At 38.2% G+C, this 23,603-nt stretch overlaps 1 protein-coding gene across 1 annotated transcript; it reads left to right on the top strand.

Annotated features, from left to right (window-relative positions):
* The first annotated feature begins 1,806 nt into the window (after nt 1-1,806).
* ZNF25 (zinc finger protein 25) lies at nt 1,807-23,078 on the top strand. The gene is made up of 6 exons (XM_061182016.1): nt 1,807-1,942; nt 4,678-4,791; nt 18,860-18,986; nt 19,286-19,381; nt 21,362-21,425; nt 21,920-23,078. The coding sequence occupies exons 2-6, from the start codon at nt 4,777-4,779 to the stop codon at nt 23,001-23,003; spliced, it is 1,386 nt and encodes a 461-aa protein (XP_061037999.1). The 5' UTR covers nt 1,807-1,942; nt 4,678-4,776; the 3' UTR covers nt 23,004-23,078.
* Nucleotides 23,079-23,603: the final 525 nt, after the last annotated feature.

The following is a 23,603-nucleotide window of genomic DNA, read 5'->3' as shown; positions in this document are numbered from 1 at the left end:
GCTGTGGCGCACAGGCTTAGTTGCTCCGCGGCATGTGGGATCTTCCCGGTCCAGGGCTCGAAACTGTGTCCCCTGCATTGGCAGGCGGATTCTCAACCACTGCTCCACCAGGGAAGCCCTGAAATGACTATTTCAACATATACTCAGTTCTTATGTATTTGGATCTGTTTCCTTTCTTCTTTGAAGCCAGCACCAAACTTTTAAATTATGTTTATAATAATATGCATTTCCAATAAAATTTCCTCCCCATTCTCTGAGGTTATATACTTCCTGATGAAGTTTTAAATTATTTGTCAAGGAAAACAAACCAAACTCCCAGAAAAAAATTGTCATTTTGATTTAGATTGTTAAGTTTTATAGTTTCCTGTAAGAGTAAATACAAATATTAAAAAATTGAATTTTCCCTGGTTCAAAAAGGGGAAAAGATTTTCCTCCCTTCTTTTCTTAGAGCATTTCCTTGAGAAAACTTGTAACTGAAATCCTTTTTTCTGTCCCTTTGAGATGCATGCAAATCTTTTTAAAATGTAAATAAACCTCTTGTTAGTTTTACAACCCAGGAATATCTTTGTTAAAGGCCTTGGAGCTATGTCTTTGAAATGTAAATAAACATCAAGAAAGATAGCACCCCATCTCCCTATGTCTGTGGTAAACTCCTAGGCTTTTGGCTACAAGTTGTAGCTAGTTGCTTGTCATAGAGATGCAAGAAGCTTTACTTTTCATTTGGATAAAGGCAATTAACTAATAGAAATGGCCACCCCAATTACCGTGTGAATTTAGGATGAACAATGTGTAGTAAATGGTGTTGTCAAGTTCTCTTATCTTAGTACATAGAAAGGGTTGTAGCTGCCTGGCTACATAAAAGTGTGATATTTCTGTCTGCAAACTCATTAGCAGATTGCCTGGAATGCGCATTGCAGTCTAGTTTAATGCTTAGTTCATTAATAAAATAATTAATAATAATTAATAATAATTAATACTTTTTTCTTTCTCCATTTGTGGAGAGGATTTTCTGGGTTGGCAAGAGACTATTTTTAATCATTTCCCCAACACCTCCCACCCAGGATATTGGTGGGTGTGTGTGTGTGTGTATACAGATATGCACACATGTGCACACATTATTCAGATATGTATATATATTTTCCCTATATGGATTCCACATGTTTTTTAAGTTAATTTTATTATAAAAATTTAGTATTTTTGTAATTACTTTGAGAGGAGACATTTCTATTATTGGCCCAGAGTAAACTGATGTCATAAAGTTAGATCAGAAAGTCAGCATACATTCAGTATATAGTCCTTAGTGAAGTGATAGTCAAAATATATTATACCGTTAGCGTAAAATTTGAGTAAAAATCTCAGAAGAGTGTGCACCTAACATTAAGCGAAGTTTTTTCCTTTTGTAAAGTGGGATGTGTGTGACTTGTCTTCTGTTTTAGCTTATTCACGTTTTCATCACGTTTCATGTATCATTTCCATAATTCTGAAAGCTAATACTCCTAAAATAAAGTCAGCTGTTACAGGGTGTTATTCTTTGAATGTACTACTGTACTTAGTTCCGAGTACTATCTTTCGGTTACTATCGATATTCATCGCACTACCTCAAGGTAGCTTCCTGCTTTCAAGCCGGTGGCCAGTTCTAATCCGGTACCGCTGCGAGTAAGGAAAGGACCAGGCCAGCAGAAAACACTCGGACCACGGGAAGAAGCCGACCCTCGTGACGTCATCCGAAGTGGAGGCGCCGGGAGGCTCCCGGGACGCGCAGTGCCTGCGTGGGGCGCGGGAGTGCTCCGCGCATGAGCAATTCCACCTCCCCGCAGCAGCCGCCATTCTCCGTCTCGCTCCCCGGCGGCGAGAGGACTCAGGCGCCTCCAGTCCGCTCGGCGCCGCGGAGGGCGGGGCCTGGAACCTGCGCGGGCTGGGAGCTGAGGCCGAGCTCCTGCAGGTGTGTCGGAGGCCTCGGTGCGGGCGCTAGGCCGGGGGCGGGGGGAAGCCGGTCTCCGCGGCCGCGCCGAGTCGGAGACCCTGGCAGCCGCCTACGCCGCCCCCACTCTGAGCGCCGGACCGGCCTCCGAGGAGGACTGGGGAGGAGGCCAGGCAGGGGGCCTGGCGGGGAGGCTGGCTGTCCGCAGTGCGGTTCCTCCCCAGAAGCCGTGTTTCTCGACCTGCGTGAAAGGGGCGGCTGGAGGAGGCCTGGGGCGCCGGGCTTAACGGGACGGACGCGCGCGAGAACAGCCGTTTGTGACGTGGATGCCAAACCCGTCACGTCGGCGCTGGCGCGTGGGCGGCGCTGGCTGCTGGAGACGTGGGTTGTAAAGCCTGAGGGGCCCGGGCTCAAGGCCAGCGCCCGCCGGTAAATGGGCAGGTTAATCTGGGTACGACTCGGATACTCATCTGTAAAACTATAATAGCCTTTAGGGTCGTTTCTTGTATTGAATAGGGTAGTGCATATAAAGTACGATAAGGATTCAATAAAGGTGAGCTGCTTTTCTCATTAAAAGGTATGCTGTTCTTTTCATTATTGGCTCATTTAATAATATTCATCATCATAACCATCCTTTGAATCCGTATTTACCACCTCCATTTTAATAAATACAAGTACTGAAGGTTCAGAGAGAGAAACTGGCTTAGCCATCATTAGCAGGGATTTGTTTTACTCTGTATTTCATGCTGTTTCCCACCCTAAAATCCACAGCCTTGGGTTGTATTTAATCCAGTGATTGTCCCTGAGCACCACCAGAGTAGAGTGTAGTGGACCTAATCGTACAATGTAGTATTCTGTTTTCAAAAATTCTTGAGGCTTCATCTTTTTCTCCTCTAAATGTAGGCTGTATTAGGTCCTCTGGCTCTAGAAAGAGCAAGAATCAGTGCACCCCATTTGGAACCATATTCGAAGGATGTGATGACAATAGCTTTTCTAGCCATCTTGATCACAGCTCCAAATGGAGCTCTAATTATTGCCATTCTGGGACCTAAAGTACTTACTCGCCATGATCCAAACAAAATGAAAGTGGAATTAGCAGGATTAGAACTTCATTAAAAAGTTGATTTGCCATCACCTGCCTGCTTCTCTTAATGAATTCTCTTACATGAGAGAAAAATTAAAAGGTACAAATATGTGGAGACTACACAGAACCAAGGAGTTAATAAATATATGATTTCACTAAAAAAAAAAAATAATAATAATAATTCTTGAGGCTTCCTTAGAACTCCTGTGTAAAAGGTTAATTAAGGCCCTTCCTGCATTCTCTAACCTGTCTCTATACCCAGATGACTGTTACACGTGTGAATTTAAACCATAGTTGAAACCCTGAATTTTAAGTTTTACTGGAGAAGCTGAGAATCCTATCCAGGCCAGAGGGGAAATGGGACAGACTTTTTTTTTTTTTTTTTTTTAAACATCTTTATTGGGGACAGACTTTTTTAAAGATGAAAACTGCGATTTCATCCATGCTCCATATTACGAAGGTGATATCATAATGCCTCTGATTGGATGGTGTATCCAGGCTTTAGTAAGTAGGCATCGTGTAAGCACCAGGGCAGCTGGAAGTGGTTTCTTCTGCATGTGAGAAGGACCTCGGCATTTTGGCATCTAGTTACCTTTTGCTCCCCATGTGAAGTGCCTATTTTGGGATTATGGTGCCAAATTGTTATTTTAGAAGTTATATTTGTGTTAGTGTCAACAGTTTAGATGGCCATGTCAGAATTCATCAAGGCCTAATTACATTTTACCCTAGGCCCCAGCCCAGGGTTGGAGGGGACAGTGAATTCTGGGGTTCTGTTGGATTTGTGGTACTGAATGAAGACTTATAGAATCAGAATAGTACATGATTGTTTAAAATTACCTAATTCCTTCTCATGTTAAAGATAATAGCATAAGTGGGAAGCAGCCACATAGCACAGGGAGATCAGCTCGGTGTTTTGTGACCACCTAGAGGGGTGGGATAGGGACGGTGGGAGGGAGATGCAAGAGGGAAGAGATATGGAGATATATGTATATGTATAGCTGATTCACTTTGTTGTACAACAGAAACTAACACAGCATTGTAAAGCAATTATACTCCAGTAAAGATGTTAAAAAAAAATAAAGATAATAGCGTAGAAACTAAGATAGTCACTAGGTTTGTTAATAGCAGAGCTTAGCATAGAACTGAAGCCTCCCTGTCACTGTACCATATTTTAGTCAAAATAGGGTTTTTGGAGAAGTGATTTTGGAGAAACTGAAATTTAGAGATGAAACATCTTATTTTCGAGAGCTCTGAAGACTTTCTAACCTTGTGGGGTTTATAATATCAATAGGAAAAATTGTTATGACATGTAACTTAAAAGATTTTCCATATCAATAGATGTTTCTCTTCAACATCATTTGTAATGTCAGCATAGGGTTCCATACTTTGGATATATATTATATACCTTGCTTAACTAATCTGCTATTATTGGACGTTTAAGTTTTATATTCTTTTGCGTTATTTAGTAATGGACATATAATTTTCAAAACAGCCAATAGGAAAGAAATGTTTAGATTCAAAAATGTCCCAGATTCATCAAGATTATATGAGAGTCATCAGTGGACAGGTGGGTACTCCTTTATCATGGTCCTTCCTATTCCTTCTCATGGCTCAAAGAGATTTTCCCAGAGGTTTATCTTTTACTAAAATGTTGTATGTAAATTTCTCACAGGTGATTCCTGACTGCAAGATAAGGTCTCTTATGACTTCTGTCTTTCAACTTTCCCTGTTCTGACTTCATAGTTTCTATACCTTCCAATAGCAGCAGAAAATGAACAAGTTCCGGGTGAGTCATTTATTTACCTCTTACTTTATTTCACCCTGTGTGTGTGTGTTTTCAGTGAATTTTATGAAAGAGAGCCTATATATTAAATTAGAAAAGTGGGGCTTCCCTGGTGGCGCAGTGGTTTGAGAATCTGCCTGCCAATGCAGGGGACACGGGTTCGAGCCCTGGTCTGGGAAGATCCCACGTGCCGCGGAGCGACTAGGCCCGTGAGCCACAATTGCTGAGCCTGCGCGTCCGGAGCCTGTGCTCCACAACAAGAGAGGCTGCGATAGTGAGAGGCCCGCGCACCGCGATGAAGAGTGGCCCCCCACTTGCCTCAGCTAGAGAAAGCCCTCGCCCAGAAACGAAGACCCAACACAGCCATAAATAAATAAATAAATAAAATTAAAAAAAAAAAATTAGAAAAGTGGAAATCGTTAAAAATCACCTTCAGGGAAAATACTGTTTGAATACAACAGCAGTTCCAAGGTGTGGTCTGGGAGCCCCAAGACCCTTTCAGAGGGTTTGTGACGTCAAAACATAATACCAAGATGCAAATTGCCTTTTACACTGACGACATTAGCACTGATGGTGTAAAAGCAATAGATTGCTGCCTATCTGGCATACATCAGGATGATGACACCAATGACATTGTATTCCTCTGCAGTAGTAAAAAAAAACTGCCACCTTTACTTAAGGATATCCTTGATGAAACAGTAAAAGTTACTAATGTTATTAAATCTTGACCCTTGAGTACACATCTTTTTAATATTCAGTGGGATGAAATGGGAAGTTCACCTAAATTACTTTTGCGGCATACTGAAGTATGATGGTTGGTTGTCTTGAGGAAAAGCACTTGTGTGATTGATTTGTGAGCTCACCTAGCCACTTTTTTTCATGGAATATCATTTTTATGTGAAAGAGCAACTGGCAGACAAACAACGGTATTCACACGGTATTCAAACATTTTCTCAACAATGAGTGATGTGAGCCTGTCATTTCAAGGAAAATAACTGTTAGTATTTGTTGCTAATATTAAAAGTTGAGCTTTCAAGTGAAAATTAGAATGTTGGAAAACTTGTGAAGTTGACAAATGCTGATACTTAAAGACTTTTCTGATGAGATTGGTAAGGATATTAACAAATGTGATTTTTTAATATTAAATAATAAAATGTGTCAACATTTGAGTAATATTTCTGATGTATCTGCTCAGAGGCAAACTCAAGCAGTTTAAGAGGACAGAGTGTTAGAAGTGAGGAACAGGGAATAAGTTGGTTAGGGAATGCCACTCTAAAAGGTAATATTTGAGGAATATCTTGAATTAAATGAGAGAGAGCCAGGTAGAAATCTGGAGGAAGAGCATACTACATAGAAGGAATAGCAAATGCATACACCCTGAGGCATGTTCCAGAAACAGTATTTAGGATACTGAAACTAGAGAGAAGTGAACTTGGGGGAGAACAGTAAGAGGTAAGATCTAAGAGGTGGAAGGGAGTAGAATATATACGACTTTGTAGGCTGTAGAAGACATGAATTTTGATTTTATTGGTTCATTAAATATTTTAAAAATCATACTTTATGCAAGTAATGTACATAATGTATATGTATAATTTAGGGAATACTGATTAAGTAACACCACTGTATCCCATATCTGGCTTAAGCAATGAAAATTACTAGTACTTTTGAAGCCCCTGTATGCCCTTCCTTAATCTCATCCCACCATTACCCAGAGAAAAGGAATCCTGAATTCTGTGGTAACCATTTCTTTGCTTTTTAAACTTAATTTTTAAAAACAAAACAGCATATTTAGCAATTAATTAAATGCCCAGCCCTTTGGTAAGCACTTGACGTAGTTTATCTTACATAGTCCTCACAGCCAACTTTTGAAGTGTTGTTATTATTACTATACCATAAATTTTCAGTGTGGACATTATCTATTATTAATTAGAGATCATAGCCTTTAGGCCTGATGGTGGAAAGAAAGAGACTGTAGAAAAATTTAACCTATTCTGCGGTTCTGCTTTGGTCAGTCTTGAACACATTTATACCTTATATATGAAAATTTCCTTATCCAGCATTCGTTCAGGTGTGGCACATGATGTTTTTCTTACCTTATGCTCTGTAATTAACTGCTGAATGGTCAGTCTGGAACAAAAGAAATAACTTTTTAGTGAGCCTTTTTGTTTTTTGAAGTAGTTTTAAGTACAGTCATCACGACCTACTCTTGGAAAAATTTATTTTGTGCAGATAATTGGATTTTTTTAGGCATTTTGGCCAGATTAGAAAGCCTTTTTTATTCCTTCTTGCATCTCTCAAGTTCTGCTGCCATCAATTTCTGCTGTTTGAAAACATCCTTTATAGTTATTGTTTTTATTCTGCTTGCTTGTTGTTTTAGTGAGGGTCTGCTGGTGGAAATTTCTCAGTTTTCTTTATATGAAATATCCACGAAGAGCTTTTTCACTGTGTATAGAAATATTGGTTGACAGTTCTTATCTTTTAAAACACTGAAAAGCATTCATTGTCTTCTACTACTGGTACTATTGAAAATTCACCTGTTAACTTGTCACACCTTTGAAATAAGTTTGTCTGTTTGGGGCTAGCTGCTTTTTAAGATATCTTTTATCCTAGTATGTTTATATTTCTTTTTATCCTAATTAGATTTACTGTACTTCCCTTGGGTTGAGTATTTGAGTATTTTGTGTATTACATTGTATCTCCTTTGTTGACTTTGAAGCTTTATTTTTGTGTGTTATTTTGCTTATTGCTGAATCTGGAGATTACAACATGCACCATTAAAATAATGGTGTCTTCAAATACTGTATTCATGAACAGTGTAATAAACTTTTATCAGTATAATTCTCTTTACACCCTCCTCACCCTGTGGTCCTTGTCTTATATCTCACTTATACATACATTTTTAACCCCAAATACTTGTTATTTTTGCTTTAAACAGTATTCATCTTTTAAAGAAACGTGTGTGTGTGTGTGTAAATAAAACTCTTTTGTGTTTATGTACATATGTGCTTTGGGAGCTCTTTATTCCTTCCTACAGGTCTGGGGTTCTCTCTGATATCTTTTCCCTTCAGCCTAAGCAACTCATTTTATTATTTCATTTATTATTTCAGCACTGATGGTGACAAATTTACTTGGCTGGTCTTTCTGAAAATGTCTTCATTTCACCTTGGTTTTTGAAGGATATTTTGCCGGATATAGAACTTTGTTGAGAGTTTTCTTTGTATGTGCATTTTTAGGATGTCTTTGTCTTCTGGCTTCTGTTGTTTCTGATGAGAAGCTAGTCTTCATCTTATTGTTATCCACCTGAATATAATGTGTTCTTTTCCTCTGTGCTTAAGATTTTCATTTTATCTTTAGTTTTCAATAGTTAGACCATGATGCACACAGGCATGATTTGTTTTGCATTTATCCCTTTTGAAGGATGACAAAGATTTGTGGGTTGTTGCCTTTTTTTTTTTTAACATCTTTATTGGAGTATAATTGCTTTACAATGGTGTGTTAGTTTCTGTTGTACAACAAAGTGAATCAGCTATACATAAACATATATCTCCATATCTCTTCCCTCTTGCTTCTCTCTCCCTCCCACCCTCCCTATCCCACCCCTCTAGGTGGTCACAAAGCACCGAGCTGATCTCCCTGTGCTATGCGGCTGCTTCCCACTAGCTATCTATTTTACGTTTGGTAGTGTATATATGTCCATGCCACTGTCTCACTTTGTCCCAGCTTACCCTTCCCCCTCCCCGTATCCTCAAGTACATTCTCTAGTTGGTCTGCATCTTTATTCTCGTCTTGCTCCTAGGTTCTTCTGACCATTTTTTTTCTTTTTCTTTTTCTTTTTTTTTAGATTCCATATATATGTGTTAGCATACGGTATTTGTTTTTCTCTTTCTGACTTACTTCACTCTGTATGACAGTCTCTAGGTCCATCCATCTCACTACAAATAACTCAGTTTCGTTCCTTTTTATGGCTGAGTAAAATTCCATTGTATATATGTGCCACATCTTCTTTATCCATTCATCTGTTGATGGACACTTAGGTTGCTTCCATGTCCTGGCTATTGTAAATAGAGCTGCAATGAACATTTTGGTACATGACTCTTTTTGAATTATGGTTTTCTCAGGGTATATGCCCAGTAGGTTGTTGCCTTTTATCATTTTTTAAAATTCTTGGAACTCACTCTTCAGATAGTTTCTTTGCATCATTCTCTTTTTCTTTCTAAAATCCCAATTTCAACAGCATTGAAATATGTACATATTGTCCTAAATGTTCAGATGCTCTGTTTAGTTTGGGGTTTTTTTGTGTGTGTGTGTGTCCTTTAGTTTGGATATTTCTACTGAAATAGAAATATTTTTTTTGCTCTGTCAATTCTCTTCATTCATAAGCCTGTAGAATCCACTTCTGATATTGTATCATTCAGTTCTAAAAATTCCTGTTTTTTCTTTTGTTTTTCTTTCTCTGCTAAGATTCCCCATCATTTCATTTATATTCTCAATTTTTTTTCACTAGGTCATTTAGTTTTATTTATTCAGTTTTAGTGTAATTACTTTAAAATCCTTATCTGCTAATCCCAACATCTAGGTTAATCTGTAGGTCTGTTTCAATAGGCTCCTTTCTTCAGTATGAATCAAAATTTTCTACTTCTTTGCATGTCTCCTATTTCTTTATTATGTGCTAGACATTATGTATAAAAGTACAGTAGGGGGCTTCCCTGGTGGCGCAGTGGTTGAGAATCTGCCTGCTAATGCAGGGGACATGGGTTCAAGCCCTGGTCTGGGAAGATCCCACATGCCGCGGAGCAACTAGGCCCGTGGGCCACAACTACTGAGCCTGCGCGTCTGGAGCCTGTGCTCTGCAACAAGAGGCCACGATAGTGAGAGGCCCACGCACCGCAATGAAGAGTGGCCCCCGCTTGCCGCAACTAGAGGAAGCCCTCGCACAGAAACGAAGACCCAACACAACCAAATAAATAAATAAATAAATAATAATTAAAGGTGCTAATAATTAAAAAAAAAAAAAAGTACAGTAGGGATTGAAGTAAATAATACCTCCAGAAAAAGACACGTCCCTTCCTCTGTCTGCTCGCTAAGTCAAATATGTAGCTGAGATGGCCCTGGGCTTTAGTGAGGTACTGTTCACCACCAGCTTCACATGACTGAGGGCAGTATCAAGGCTTTCCCTTCAGCAGGGCTTGGGTTGTGAACACCACCAAAGCTCCACTGATGTGCTTTTAGCTTAGCCACCAGCTTTTCTTTTGGGTGACTGAGGAGTTGCTGCCCTGTAGAGCTTTAAGCACCTGAGACATCTCTTCCTGCCCTGGTGCTCTGCTCCCAGCCTTTGGAGGGTTGTGGCCATGCACTCAGTAAAGGCCTGTGGGGGGGAAATGGTGAGTGTTTGTATTTCAGAGCATCCATATAAATTATGGAGCTTTCCTTTGGTTCCAGAAACCGCTTCCCCAACTTAAACTGACCACTTTGAGACATTTGGTTGGAAGTAAAAAAGTTCTACAGATACTAAGCTTATGTTTGGGGATCTCTTGAATATGAAACTCCCACTCAGTCACCAGGTAGTATCAAAAGGGAAGTTGGTGTTGACTTGCTTTGTGACCAGGGTTCTTAGGGATGCTAATACATCACACAAGACCATAAGCAAACATTAAAAGTTTGTTAAAAGTTGAACCAGTCTCCTCTCTTCCCTACTTGCCCCCAGGAATGAAATAAGTTGTGGTTTTCTGTTGTCTTTTGAAATATTTGTCTCTTCTGAATTTTATCCTTTGTTCACCTTTGGATTCTCAGATCTCTGATTTTAGAAAACACTAGGTTAGGGGCTTGTTCTCATTGTTAAGGTTAAGATCAACTTCTCCTTTGCTTCTCAGAATTTGTTTCTATTCAGAATTTGTTTCTTTATGCTTATTTTAGAGTTGCTGGCTCTGAGCTGCTTTCTGCTCTACATTTTTGCCCTGGCTATGAAATTTGAAAATGCCCTGAAAATGCTAACCAGAGGTATAAGACTTATCATAATTAATTTCACTTTTTTCTTGGATCTTTACCTCTCAAATTCTAGTGCGTAAGTTAATATTTGATGCTTTTGTATAGCTATTTTTAGTGTGTTTTGGGGGGTTTGTTTTTTCTTTTATTTTTCTTTTTTAAAATTAAAGTATAGTTGACTTATTTATTTTTAATTGTAGTAAAATACACATAACAAAATTTACCATCATAACCAATTTTAAATGTATAGCTCTGTGGCACTAAGTACATTCACATTGTTGTGCAACCGTCACCACCATCCATCTCCAGAACTCTCCACCATTCTACTTTCTGTCTCTATGAATTTGACTATTCTAGGTGCCTTATATAAGTAGAATCACATAGTATTTGTCCTGGCTTATTTCACTCAGAACAGTGTCTTCAAGGTTCATCCATGTTGTAGCATGTCACAGAATTTCCTTCCTTTTAGAGGCTGAATAATATTCCATTGTTTGTATATATTACATTTTGCTTATGTAATGTACATAATTTTGTTTACATTTGTTGATGGACACCTGGGTTGCTTATACCTTGTAGCTATTGTGAATAATGTTGTTATTATGAACATTGGTGTACAAATATCTGTTTGTGTCCCTGCTTTGAATTCTTTTGGATACATAACTAGGAGTGGAATTGCTGCATCATATGGTAATTCTATGTTTAATTTTTTTTGAGGAAGTGCCATACTATATTCCATAGTGGCTGGACCATTTAACATTCCTACCAGCAATGCACAAGGGCTCCAGTTTCTCCACATCCTTGCCAGTATTTGATATTTTCTGATTTTCTTTGTTTTTTGGGTCTTATTTTTTTTGAGAGTAGTAATGGGTGTGTAATGGGTGTGAAGTGGATTTTGTTTTGTGCTTTGTTTTTATTTACTTTCTAACTTACAGCAAAATTCACTTTTTTTGGATGTACATTTCAATGATTTGACACATGCATAAAGACATGTAATCATCACCACAGTCAAGATACAGAACAGTTTAATCACCTCAGAATTTCCTTGGTTCCCTCTATGTAGTCTCCCCATCACTGATTCCTAGCAATCACCAATTTATTCTTCATCTGTATAGTTTTGCCTTTTCCTGAATGTCATGTAAATTGAATCACATAGTATGTAGTTTTTTGAGACTACCTACTTTCATTTAGCATGATGCATTTGAGATTCGATCATACTGTTGCATATATCAGTAGTTCTTTTTTTACTGCTAAATAGTATTCAGTTGTATGTGTATATCCCACACACCAGCTGAAAAATATTTGTGTTGTTACTGGGTTTTTTTGGCAATTACGAAAAGAGCTGTTATAAACATTTGCATTCAGATGTCTGTGTGTACACAGATTTTAATTTCTCTTGGGTAAATACCTAGGCATGTGCTTACCGTGTCATATGGTACTGTTATAATTAACTTTATAAGAAACTGCCAAACTGTTTTCCTGAGTAGCTTGTATTCTTACTACAATGTATCAGAGTTCCACTTGCTTCCCATTCTTTTTTTTTTCTTCTTTATTTCTTTATTTTTGGCTGCATTGGGTCTTTGTTGCTGCATGCAGGCTTTCCCTAGTTGTGGCAAGCGGGGGCTACTCTTCTTTGCAGTGCGTAGGCTTCTTATTGCCGTGGCTTCTCTTGTTGCGGAGCACGGGCTCTAGGCGCACGGGCTTTAGTAGTTGTGGCACACGTGCTCAGTAGTTGTGGTGCACGGGCTTAGTTGCTCCACGGCATGTGGGATCTTCCCAGACCAGGGCTCAAACCCCTGTCCCCTGCATTGGCAGGCAGATTCTTAACCACTGCACCACCAGGGAAGTCCCTTGCTTCCCATTCTTGTCAGCACTTGGTATTTCAGTTTTTTTTTTCTTTAAGTCATTTTGATAGGTGTGTATTGCTATCCCATTATGGTTTTAATTTTCATTTTTCTAATGACTAATGATACTGAAAATCTTTTGATGTGCTTGTTTGTTATCCATACATCTTCTTTTGTGAGTGTCTCTTCAAATCTTCTGTTCATTTTTAAATTGGGTTGTTTTCTTAATGAATGTTGAGAGTTCTTTATATGTTCTGGATACAAGTATAATGCTTTGTTAGATTTGTGATTTTCAAGTATTTTCCTCACTATCTGTGGCTACTCTTTTCATTCACCTAACAGTGTCTTTCACAAAAATGTGATGAACTCCAAATTTTTCTTTTTAGTTTCTTTTGGTATCATGTCTAAAAAGTCTTTGCTTATCTCGAAGTCACAAAGACTTTTCTTCTAAAAAATTTTGGAGTTTAACATTTTATATTTAGGTCTATAATTGGTTTTGAGTTGATTTTTGTATAAAGTATAAGTTATTGGCTAAGGTTCATTTTTATATATAGATGCCCATTATTTCCAGTGCCATTTATTGAAAAGCACATGTATATATGTTATCTTAATACATATTAACTTAGCACGTATATGATAGATACAGAAATAATTAAAGATACGTGTATAAACATGAGTTAATATGCAAACATACATTTACTAACTGTCTGCTGAGAGGGCCTATAAGCAGTGACACCTCAGTAGCTATGAGCAAACCCAGCACACAGATCTTGGTTTCTAAATATCATTCTACAATAAAAGGAACCAGAATTCCATGGAGAAATTGATTGATTCTGGGGCTGAGGCGAGGGTAATACAAAATAAGTCCAGAGCATTTTGTACTATCAGAAACTAAGGAAGTGCTCAAAAACAGAGTGATGGGGACACGTCAAATGGACATGGGCACCAACCCGAAAGAGCTTCTCATGGCAAAGCTGGAACAATTTGAGCAACAAAATAAATAACATGGTATTGGATTCTAACCCAAAGCATTAAATATTTGAGACCATACTGATATAAGTAAATGATTGAATAAATAAATAAATGGGGAAAAGAGAGCCCTTTGAAGGATTCCAAGTAATATATCTAGATTCTGTCCCCTCTTAGAGGTGGGGCTTATTCCCTCTTTTCTCGATTATGAGCTAGACTTAGTGATTTGCTTTCAAAGAATAGACTATGAAAAAGAAACATAATTACAGTGGAGAAAAGTGGCAAACACTACCTTAAAAAGTGATCCAGGTTAACATCACCCGTGATATCATGTACCCTCTGATATATTGTGATAAGAAGCATTCTTTGTTATTCTCCCACAAAACCTAAAATCTCAGTCTAATCAAGAGAGAAAACACCAGACAAATCCAAATTAAAGGGCATTCTAAAAAGTATCTGTTTAGTATTCATCAAAATTGTCAAGGTCATATAAAACAGGTAAGACTGTCACAAACCAGAAGAGACATGACAACTAAATGCAATATAGAATCCTGAATTAGATCTGGCATAGATAAAGGGACATTAAAGAAAAGACTGGTGAAAGTCTGGAGTTTGCTTAATAATCCATTTGTTCCAGCACTATTTTTTTGAAAAGACTATCCTAATCCACTGAATTTCTTTTGAAGCTTTATCAAAATTATATGTGTGGTTCTATTACTGTACACTGTTCTTGTTCCAATGATCTGTGTGTTTATCCTTTTGCTAGTAACACAATTAATATAGCTTTGCAATAAGTCTTGAAATCAGGTAGTGGATTCACTGATATTTTGTTGAGGATTTTTGTACTTATAACCATGAAAGATATTGGTTGGTAGTCACTATGGTGGTAAATGTTTAATCAGATTTTGGGGACTGGGAGAGAAATCTGGTTTGTACTGTTTACCAGTTTCTATGGTATAAATACCCCTGCCGTGGCTAATTTCAAGCTACAAAATGATGTTAATCAATTGCCCAAAATTTGACAATCAGCACTCTTGATCTGGTACAAACAGGTGCAAGCCACCACTGTAGTTTTCTGATAATGCTTTTGTTAGGTTTGGGTATCAGGGTAACGTGGGCTTCAAAAATGAGTTGAGAACGGTTCTCTCCTGTTTGTTTTATGGAAGAGATTGCATATAATTGGTATTGTTTCTGCCTTAAATGTTTGGTGGAATTCACCACTGAGACCTGAAGATTTCTTTGTTAGAAGGTTTTGTTGGTTTAAATGAAGTGAAATTCACATAATATTGACCATTTTAAAGTGTACAGTTAGGTGACATTTAGCACATTCACAATGTTGTAGGACCACTACAACATATAGTTCCAAAACATTTTTGCCATCCCCAAAGAAAACCCCATTCCCATTAAGCAGTCATTACCTAGTCCCTCTCCCTTTAGCCTCTGGCAATTACCAATCTACTTTCTGTCTCTGTGCATTTACTTATTCTGGATATTTCATATAAGTGGAATCATATAATATGTACATTTTCTATTTGGCTTCTTTCACTTAGCATAATGTTTTCCAAGTTCATTCACCCTATACCATGTATCAATACTTCATTTTTATGGCAAAATAATACTCCATTGTATGTTTATACCACAGTTGTTTATCTGTTCATCCATTGATGGACATTTAGGTGGTTTTCACTTTTTGGCTGTTGTGAATAGTGCCACTATGAACTTTTGTGTACAAGTATGCTGGGTTGTATGGTATTTGTATGTTTAACTTTCTGAGCAACTGCCAAACTTTTCCACAGCAGCTGTACCGTTTTACATTCCCACAAGCAATATATAAGGGTTACAGTTTCTCCACAACCTCCCCATCACCTGTTATTTTCTGGTTTTGTTTTGTTTTTTAAAAAACACCCATCATAGTGAATATGAAGTGGTATAATTGTGGTTTTGATTTGAATTTCCCCTAAGGACTAATGATGTTGAGCATCTTTTCATGTGCTCATTTGTATAACTTAGAGAAATGTCTGTTCAATTTCTTTGCCCATTTTCTGGCTGGGTTATCTTTTTTGTTATTGAATTGTAAGTATATTATATATATTCTGGATAATACACCTTTATCAGATATGCAATTTGCAAATATTATATTCCATTCTGTGAGTTGTCTTTTTCCTATTTTGGTAATATCCTATGATGCATACAAGTTTTATTTATATATATATTTTCTTGGCTGCCATGCCACATGGCATGTGGGATCTTAGGTCCCTGACCAGGGATCAAACCTGCGCCCCTTGCATTGGAAGCATGGAGTCTTAACCACTGGACCACCAGGGAAGTCCCCATAAAAGTTTTAAATTTTGATAGTCAGTTTATTTTTCTTTTACTGCTTGTACTTTTGGTGTCATATCTAGAATCCATTGCCAAATTCAAGGTAAGGAAATTTATTCCTATGTTTTCTTCTGAGTTTTATAGTTTTAGCTCTTAATATTTAGGTCAATGATCTATTTTGAGTTAATTTTTTTTATATGGGGTGAGGTAGACGTCAGGTTTCATTCTTATGCATGTGGACATTTGGTTGTCGCAGTGCCATTTGTTGAAGAAACTATTCTTTCTCCATTGAATGGTCTTGTCTTCCTTGTTGAAAATCAGGTGGCCGTAGATGTATGGCTTTATTTCTAGACTCTCATTTCTATCCCATTGGACAATATGTCTATCTTTATGCCAATCACACTGTTTTGATACTGTAGCTTTATAGTAAGATTTGAAATAAGTGTGAGTCCTCCAACTTTGTTTCTTTCCCAATTTTGTTTTGACTGTTAGGGACTTCTTGCAGTTCCATATGAATTTGCGGATTGGCTTTTCCATTTCTGTGCAGAAGTCATTGGGATTTTATTAGGGATTGCACTGAACTTGTAGATTCCTTTGAGTAGTACTGTCACTTGAACTATATTAAATCTTATAGTCTATGAACACAGAATGTCATTTCTTTTATTTAGGTCTTCTTTAATACTTCCAGCAATGTTGTGCAGTTTTCAGTGTATAAGTCTTACACCTCCTTGAGTAAATTTATCCCTAGGTATTTTATTCTTTTTGATGCTACATTAAATGGAATTGTCTTAATTTCTCTTTTGGATTTTCATTACTGGTATATATAGAAACACAACCGATTTTTGTGGGTTGATCTTATAATTCTGCAACATGCCGACTTTGTTTATGAGCTCTATTAGTTTTTGTTTTTGTGGATTCTTTGGGATATTCTATATGTAGATTAATGTCATCTGCAAATAGAGATAGTTTGTTTTTTTTACCTTTCCAATTCGGGTGCCTTTATATCTTTTTCTTGTCTAACTGCTCTGGCTAGAACTTCCAGTACAGTGTTAATTAGAAGTGGCAGAAGCAGGCATCCTTGTCTTGTTCCTGGTCATAAGGAGAAAGTTTTCAGTCTTTCACTACTGAGTATGCTATTACCTGGGGTAGAGGTGGATTAAAAATGTTATCATTTTGAGGAATTTCCTTCTATTTCTAGTTTACTGAGTGTTTTTATCATGAAAGAGTGTTGAAGTTCGTCAAACACTTTTTGTGCATCAATTAAAATGATCTTCTACTTTTTCCCCTTTGGTCTATTACTGTAATTGATTGACTTTTGTATGTTGAACCACTCTTGCATTCCTGGGATAAATCACACAAGGTCATGGTGTAGATTATAACCTATTTTTTAAATTTTGTTGGATTTGATTTACTAGTAATTTGTTAAAGGTTTTCATCTTTATATTCATAAAAGATATTTTAACTCTTTATCAGGTAGAATGCTTATCTCCACTTCATTTAATTCTTTTTCTGAGGTTTTGTCTTGTTCTTTTGTTTGGAACATATTCATCTGTCTCCTCATTTTGCCTAATCCTCTGTTTTTATTTCCATGCATTTGGTAGGTTGGTTACATTTCCCAATCTTAGAGAAGTAATCTTATGTAGGAGATGTCCTCTGAGGCCCAGCAGTATACTCCCCTCTGATCACCAGAGCTATAAGCTCTACGGGTTCCCTATATGTGGGCTACATGAATCCTTCCTTGTTGCGGGGCCGACTATTGCGGGCACACTGGTAGGCAGGGCTGACCCTCAGCCCTGTTGGAAGCCAGGCCCTGCCTCATGCAGTGGCTCCCGGCCCACTGTTGGGAGGGGCTGGGTCCCTGCCTGGCTAGCTGCACGGCCTGTGGGGTGCCTGGACTGGGACCCAACGTGGCTGGCTGCATGGCCTTAAGTGTCCTGTGATTCGTGATGGCCCATTGGTGGGCATGTAAGCCTCCAGCACTAATAGGCTAGAGGGAGGACTCCAGAATGGTTCCTATTAGCACCAGTGTCCTCATGGTAGAACAAGCTCCCAAAATGGCTGCTGCCAGTGTCTGTGTCTCCAGGGGGAGTTCCAGTTGCCTCCTGCCTCTCCAGGAGGCTCTCCAAGATCAGCAAGTGGGTCTGAGGTAGGCTCCTTTCAAATTACTCCCTCTGCACTGTGACTTGGAACGTGTCGGATTTTTGCATGCGCCCTTTAAGAGTGGAGTCTCTGTTTTCTGCAGCACTCTGGCTCTCAGGCCGCACTGGCCTTCAAAGCCAGACGTTCTGGGGGTTCGTCTTTCTGGTGCAGGACCCCCCAGGCAGGGGAGCCCAATGTGGGGCTCAGACCCCTTACTCCTTAGGGAGAACCTCTACAATTTTGATTATCCTCCCATCTGTGGGTCACCTACTCAGGCGTGTGGGTTTTGACTATACTGTGTCTCTGCCCCTCCTACCCATGTCATTGTGGTTCCTTCTTTGTATCTTTAGTTGTGGGGAATCTTTTCTGCTACTCTTCAGATAATTTTCAGAGATCGTTGCTCTGTGAATAGTTGTAATTTCAGTGTGCCTGTGGGAGGAGGTGAGCTCAGAGTCTTCCTTCTCCACCATCTTGGCCATCCTTTGTGACCATCTTTTATCTTGTACATACTTCTGTCCTAGCACCTGCTATGCATATTGCATTTAAGAATTTAATCTTTGCCTCCCTGTCAGCATGTAAGCTCCCTGATGACAAAAATAGTTGCTTTCATTCATCTCTGCATCTCTGGCAGAGTTCCAGGCATGGAGTGATATCTGAGTAAATATATACTGAACAAATATTTTATATATGTGTAAAGCAGGGTGGCAGTATATCTAACTCTCCAGAATAAATACTATAGTTAGCACATTAACAGTTCACATGTCTTTTTGATGGTACTGTATTTTGATCACTTCAGTTTTAACTGAAATATGTTGTTTCAGGGACCAGTAACATTCAAGGATGTTACTGTGGAATTCACCCAGGAGGAGTGGCAGTTGCTGGATGCTGCTCAGAGGACCCTGTATAGGGAAGTGATGCAGGAGAACTATCGTCACCTCATCTCAGTGGGTGAGGAAATCTTCCCTATCTGTAACTCCCAGTAGTTTGCATTTCCTTTCTCAGTTACTGGAATTTGTTACGTCCCGTATAGGGTTGAATATTAGCTTTGTTTTAGGGGTCAAAGTTGATGAATCCATTTTGGGTACCAGAAAATTATTTGTGTCCCCATGCACTCCACTGATACAATCTAAATTTGCCAAGCTTATGTGGGACCTTCCTTGTTCTGCTCCTAAACTGCATTTCCTTATCCTTCAGAGTTGCTGTATTCCAAGCAATTTGTATTATTTTCTTTATCTTTCTATTAATAGGTTATTGTGTGAATAAGCCAAATGCAGTCTTCAAGTTGAAGCAAGGAAAAGAGCCATGGATATTAGAAGTAGAATTTCCACGTCGGAACTACCCTGGTAAGTTAGAAATTATAACCTGTGAGGAGGTTGGTGCCTTTGACTTTTGAAATTTTTTTTTTCAGGAATCTCTTTTTTAAATGTCCTATACTTTTGGAAATGATTGAGGATACTTGATCTGCATATGTAAGCAACATAAATCACAACTCCAGTTTTTGTTCTCCATCTAAATTCTCTCTTTTGCTTGACATTTTTAAAATAGATTTACTTCTCTTCCCTATATACTAACTTTGACTTAAACTTTCATTTTGTCTCTTTTCTAGAATCCCCAGTTACTCCTTGCCATTAAAGTATGAAACTATAATCTTAAAATCTGTCTTATAAATTTTTTCAAATGCCATTTTCCTCCTTTCATTAACAACAAAATGCCTTAGTTTTTTCAGCACCCATTTTAATTTCCTATTCTCTCTTTAAACTCTGAAATCAGGTTACAAATCATTATGCCTTTCATCAGTTATATTATTTTGGAGTTGATACAAAATACACCTCATTTTCTGTCAAGAACTAGTCTGGCGCTTTGTTGCCTACTGCATCTTATTATTATTTATTTATGTATTTATTTTTGGCTGCGTTGGGTCTTCATTGCTGTACGCGGGCTTTCTCTAATTGCGGCGAGCGGTGGCTTCTCTTGTTGCGGAGCACGGGCTTCTAGGCGCGCAGGCTTCAGTAGTTGTGGTTCGCGGGCTCTAGAGCGCAGGCTCGGTAGTCGTGGCGCACAGACTTAGTTGCTCCGCGGCGTGTGGGATTTTCCCAGACCAGGGCTCGAACCCGTGTTCCCTGCATTGGCAGGCAGATTCTTAACCACTGGGCCACCACGGAAGCCCTGCTTCTTATTTTTCCTTGTGGCCCCAAAACACATGCTAATTTTCATTTCATCTGCTCTCTTAAATGTCTTTCATACATAAGATCTTATTTCATGAGTATCCAAGTTAACCTTGCACATGTCCTTATCAAATAACTTTTTTTATGTTTTCCCCACAAATGCCATGAAATTCTAACCCCAAGCCTCTGCTCATAATCTTTCACTTTCTTTAAAGCATTTAAAGATGAATAAATAGGAAGGTCCATAAAGATTCTAGAACAATGTTGAATAATTACTCTTTAAAGATCATGTAGCAAATTGAAGCAGAGATGTGGGAGCTAAGATATGAAAGCAGAATAAGACTAGTGTTGAGTCATAGGTAACTCTGTTTTGGAGATGCAGTATTTGGTGGTCAGCATTGAAAATCTCTGGTGCTACAACTGGGAATTCGTTCTGTTGTAAGGATGGCTTGCATTCTGCTTTCCTTTAATCTTTCCTTTTGGATGTATGTGTTTCTAGGTCTTCTGAACCAGCAAAAATTAAGCCAACTAGATAGAGAGGAATTTTCCTCTAAACATGAGGAAATGGATGTTCTGAGAAAGTCACTTTAGTGTTGACATCTAGATTGTTGTATATGGGTAAAGAGGAATAAAGTGGAAGTTTATAGTCTACTAATTACTAGGAATCCTAACACAGTAAACTAGGTTTGAGTGGGTACAAGACCTATACTTTAGCTCCTTCATCCAATTTAATCTTTCCTCTGATATTTCCAGTGAACACAGTTGTCTACTAATTTTTATTTTCACCCTACTTACTATTCATTGTCCTTTATGGGCTCACAGCATTCTCTGTGAGTCTCACATTCCTGTTCAGCAGCACTTTGAATATCTTTTGTTCTCTGCTCCCTGTTCTTTGTTTTTTTTTGGCTTAACCTTCTCCAGGTTTTTAATATCACATTTGTAGTGTCAAAGATACTTGGGTTTATAACCAGGTCCCTTCCCCTATGCTATAGCAGTTTTTAGTGTTATTTATGTTTCTTCTAAACCACTGAGATAGAGGAAGTTTGCACTTGAGAGTTCCTTCATTTGAGGATATTGGCCTGAAGCCTAAGAATCCACCCTATGACCATAATAATGTGTTAAGATTTTTACGGTATTACATTTTGGATTCCTTTGTAGAAGACCTATGGAATACTCATGACCAAGGAGCAAGATACCAGGAAAGCCAAGCTAAAAATTCAAGGCAAGTTCAAGAATTCAATTTTGAGATTAGAAGCTTTGTAAGAAAGGGTCTTGATGGGGGTACTAGAAGTGAGAGAGCACTAGTTAATAATAAATGTGAAAAAACTAACATTGGAGCAAATTCCAAAGAACATAATCCAAATGGGAAAGCCCTGTTTCATAATAGAGACCTTTTTTATAATTCAAGATCAGGAGATTACAACTTTGAAACAGTCTTTTGATTCTTCTTACTTACACGATAAGGGAGGCTTTATTACACAAAGTGGAGTTCAGGCAGTTGAGAGACCTATAATGCAAGTGAAATTCCTTCTACCAAATGTTAAACCATAATGTATTTCAACATGGAATATTCACAATGGAGAAGCCCTATGAATCTAATGAATATTGGAAAAATCTCTAGAAATTGGTTCTCAGAGTTACTTGGACAATATACACAGCAGACCAAAAAAAAAAAAAAAGCCTTATACGTTAATGAATCTGGAAATTTCTCTCTAGGAATGGAGAACTCACAAAACATCAGAAAACTCATACCAATGAGAACGCCTATAAATGCAATGAATGTGGAAAGTCCTTCTGCCAGAAGTCTGTCCTCATAATACATGAGCATACTCATTCAAAGGACAAACCCAGTGAATGTGGGAAATCTGTCTCTCGGAATGGAGACCTCACAAGACAACAGAAAACTCCTACCAGAGAGAAGACCTATGAATGTAAAGAATGTAAGAAAACTTTCTACCACCTGTCATCTCTCAGTAGACATTTGAGAACTCATGCAGGAGAGAAACCCTACGAATGTAATCAGTGTGAGAAATCCTTCTACCAGAAGCCACACCTCATGGAACATCAGAAAACACACACAGGAGAGAAACCCTATGAATGTACTGAATGTGGGAAGTTCTTCTATGTTAAGGCATACCTCATGGTACATCAGAAAACACACACAGGGGAGAAACCATATGAATGTAAGGAATGTAGGAAATCCTTTTCCCAGAAATCACACCTCACAGTACATCAGAGAACACATACAGGGGAGAAACCCTATAAATGTAAGGAATGTGGGAAATTCTTCTCTAGAAATTCACACCTCAAAACTCATCAGAGAACTCACACAGGAGAGAAACCCTATGAATGTAGGGAATGTGGGAAATGCTTCTACCAGAAGTCAGCCCTAACAGTACATCAGCGAACTCACACAGGGGAGAAACCCTTTGAATGTAATAAATGTGGAAAAAACTTTTACTATAAATCAGACCTCACTAAACATCAGAGAAAACACACAGGGGAGAAGCCCTATGAATGTAATGAATGTGGTAAATCTTTCTCCGTGAATTCAGTCCTCAGATTACATCAAAGGACTCACACAGGAGAGAAACCCTATGAATGTAAAGAATGTGGGAAATCCTTCTCTCAGAAATCACATTTTGTCATACATCAGAGAAAACACACAGGAGAGAAACCCTATGAATGTCAGGAGTGTAAGGAAACTTTTTTCCAGAAATCAAAACTCACTGCACATCAGAAGACACACACAAAGGGAAAAGCTTATAAAGAGTATAAATTGGGAAGTTATTCTGTCTGAATTTATCCTTCGGAATAATCAGATAATTTACATGAGACAAAAATCTTATGAAATACCATCAGTATGGGAAAATTTCAGCCACAGTCTTTCATCATGGAGAGAAAGTCTGTAAATCTTTTAGGGAGAAATTTTTACCAAATGTCAGACTTTTACTAAGTATCAGACAACATAGATGGTAGAAACACTACAAATTGTAAAACATGAGGGAAACCTCTCTTTCAGAAGTCATACTTTATTGTACAGCATAGAAACCATACGAGAGAAATCCTGTAAGTAAATGAATGTAAGGAAATTTCTGTCAGGGTAGCCATCATTTAGACATCCAAAAGCTCACATGAGTCAGAAATTCCTATCAGTATCCTGACCATTCAGAAATCTTTTTATATCATTTGGACTCAGAACACTCTAAAAGGGGATAATCACAAAGACTGAAACACATATGGAAGAATTTATCAAGAAGTGATGTTTCAGTGAATGTCAGATCAGTGATAAAGTATAGAACCTCTATAAGTATTTTAAATATGTGAAAGCTTTTTAACAAAAATTCTAAGAGATTCTGTACCGAGGGTAACACTTACACTAGAAATCATGTTGCAGAAA

Source organism: Eubalaena glacialis, chromosome 1 (genome assembly GCF_028564815.1).
Source record: "Eubalaena glacialis isolate mEubGla1 chromosome 1, mEubGla1.1.hap2.+ XY, whole genome shotgun sequence".
In the NCBI taxonomy this organism is placed as follows: Eukaryota; Metazoa; Chordata; class Mammalia; order Artiodactyla; family Balaenidae; genus Eubalaena; species Eubalaena glacialis.
The sequence above is the reverse complement of the archived record's forward strand: the minus strand, read 5'-3'. Positions and strand labels throughout refer to the sequence as shown.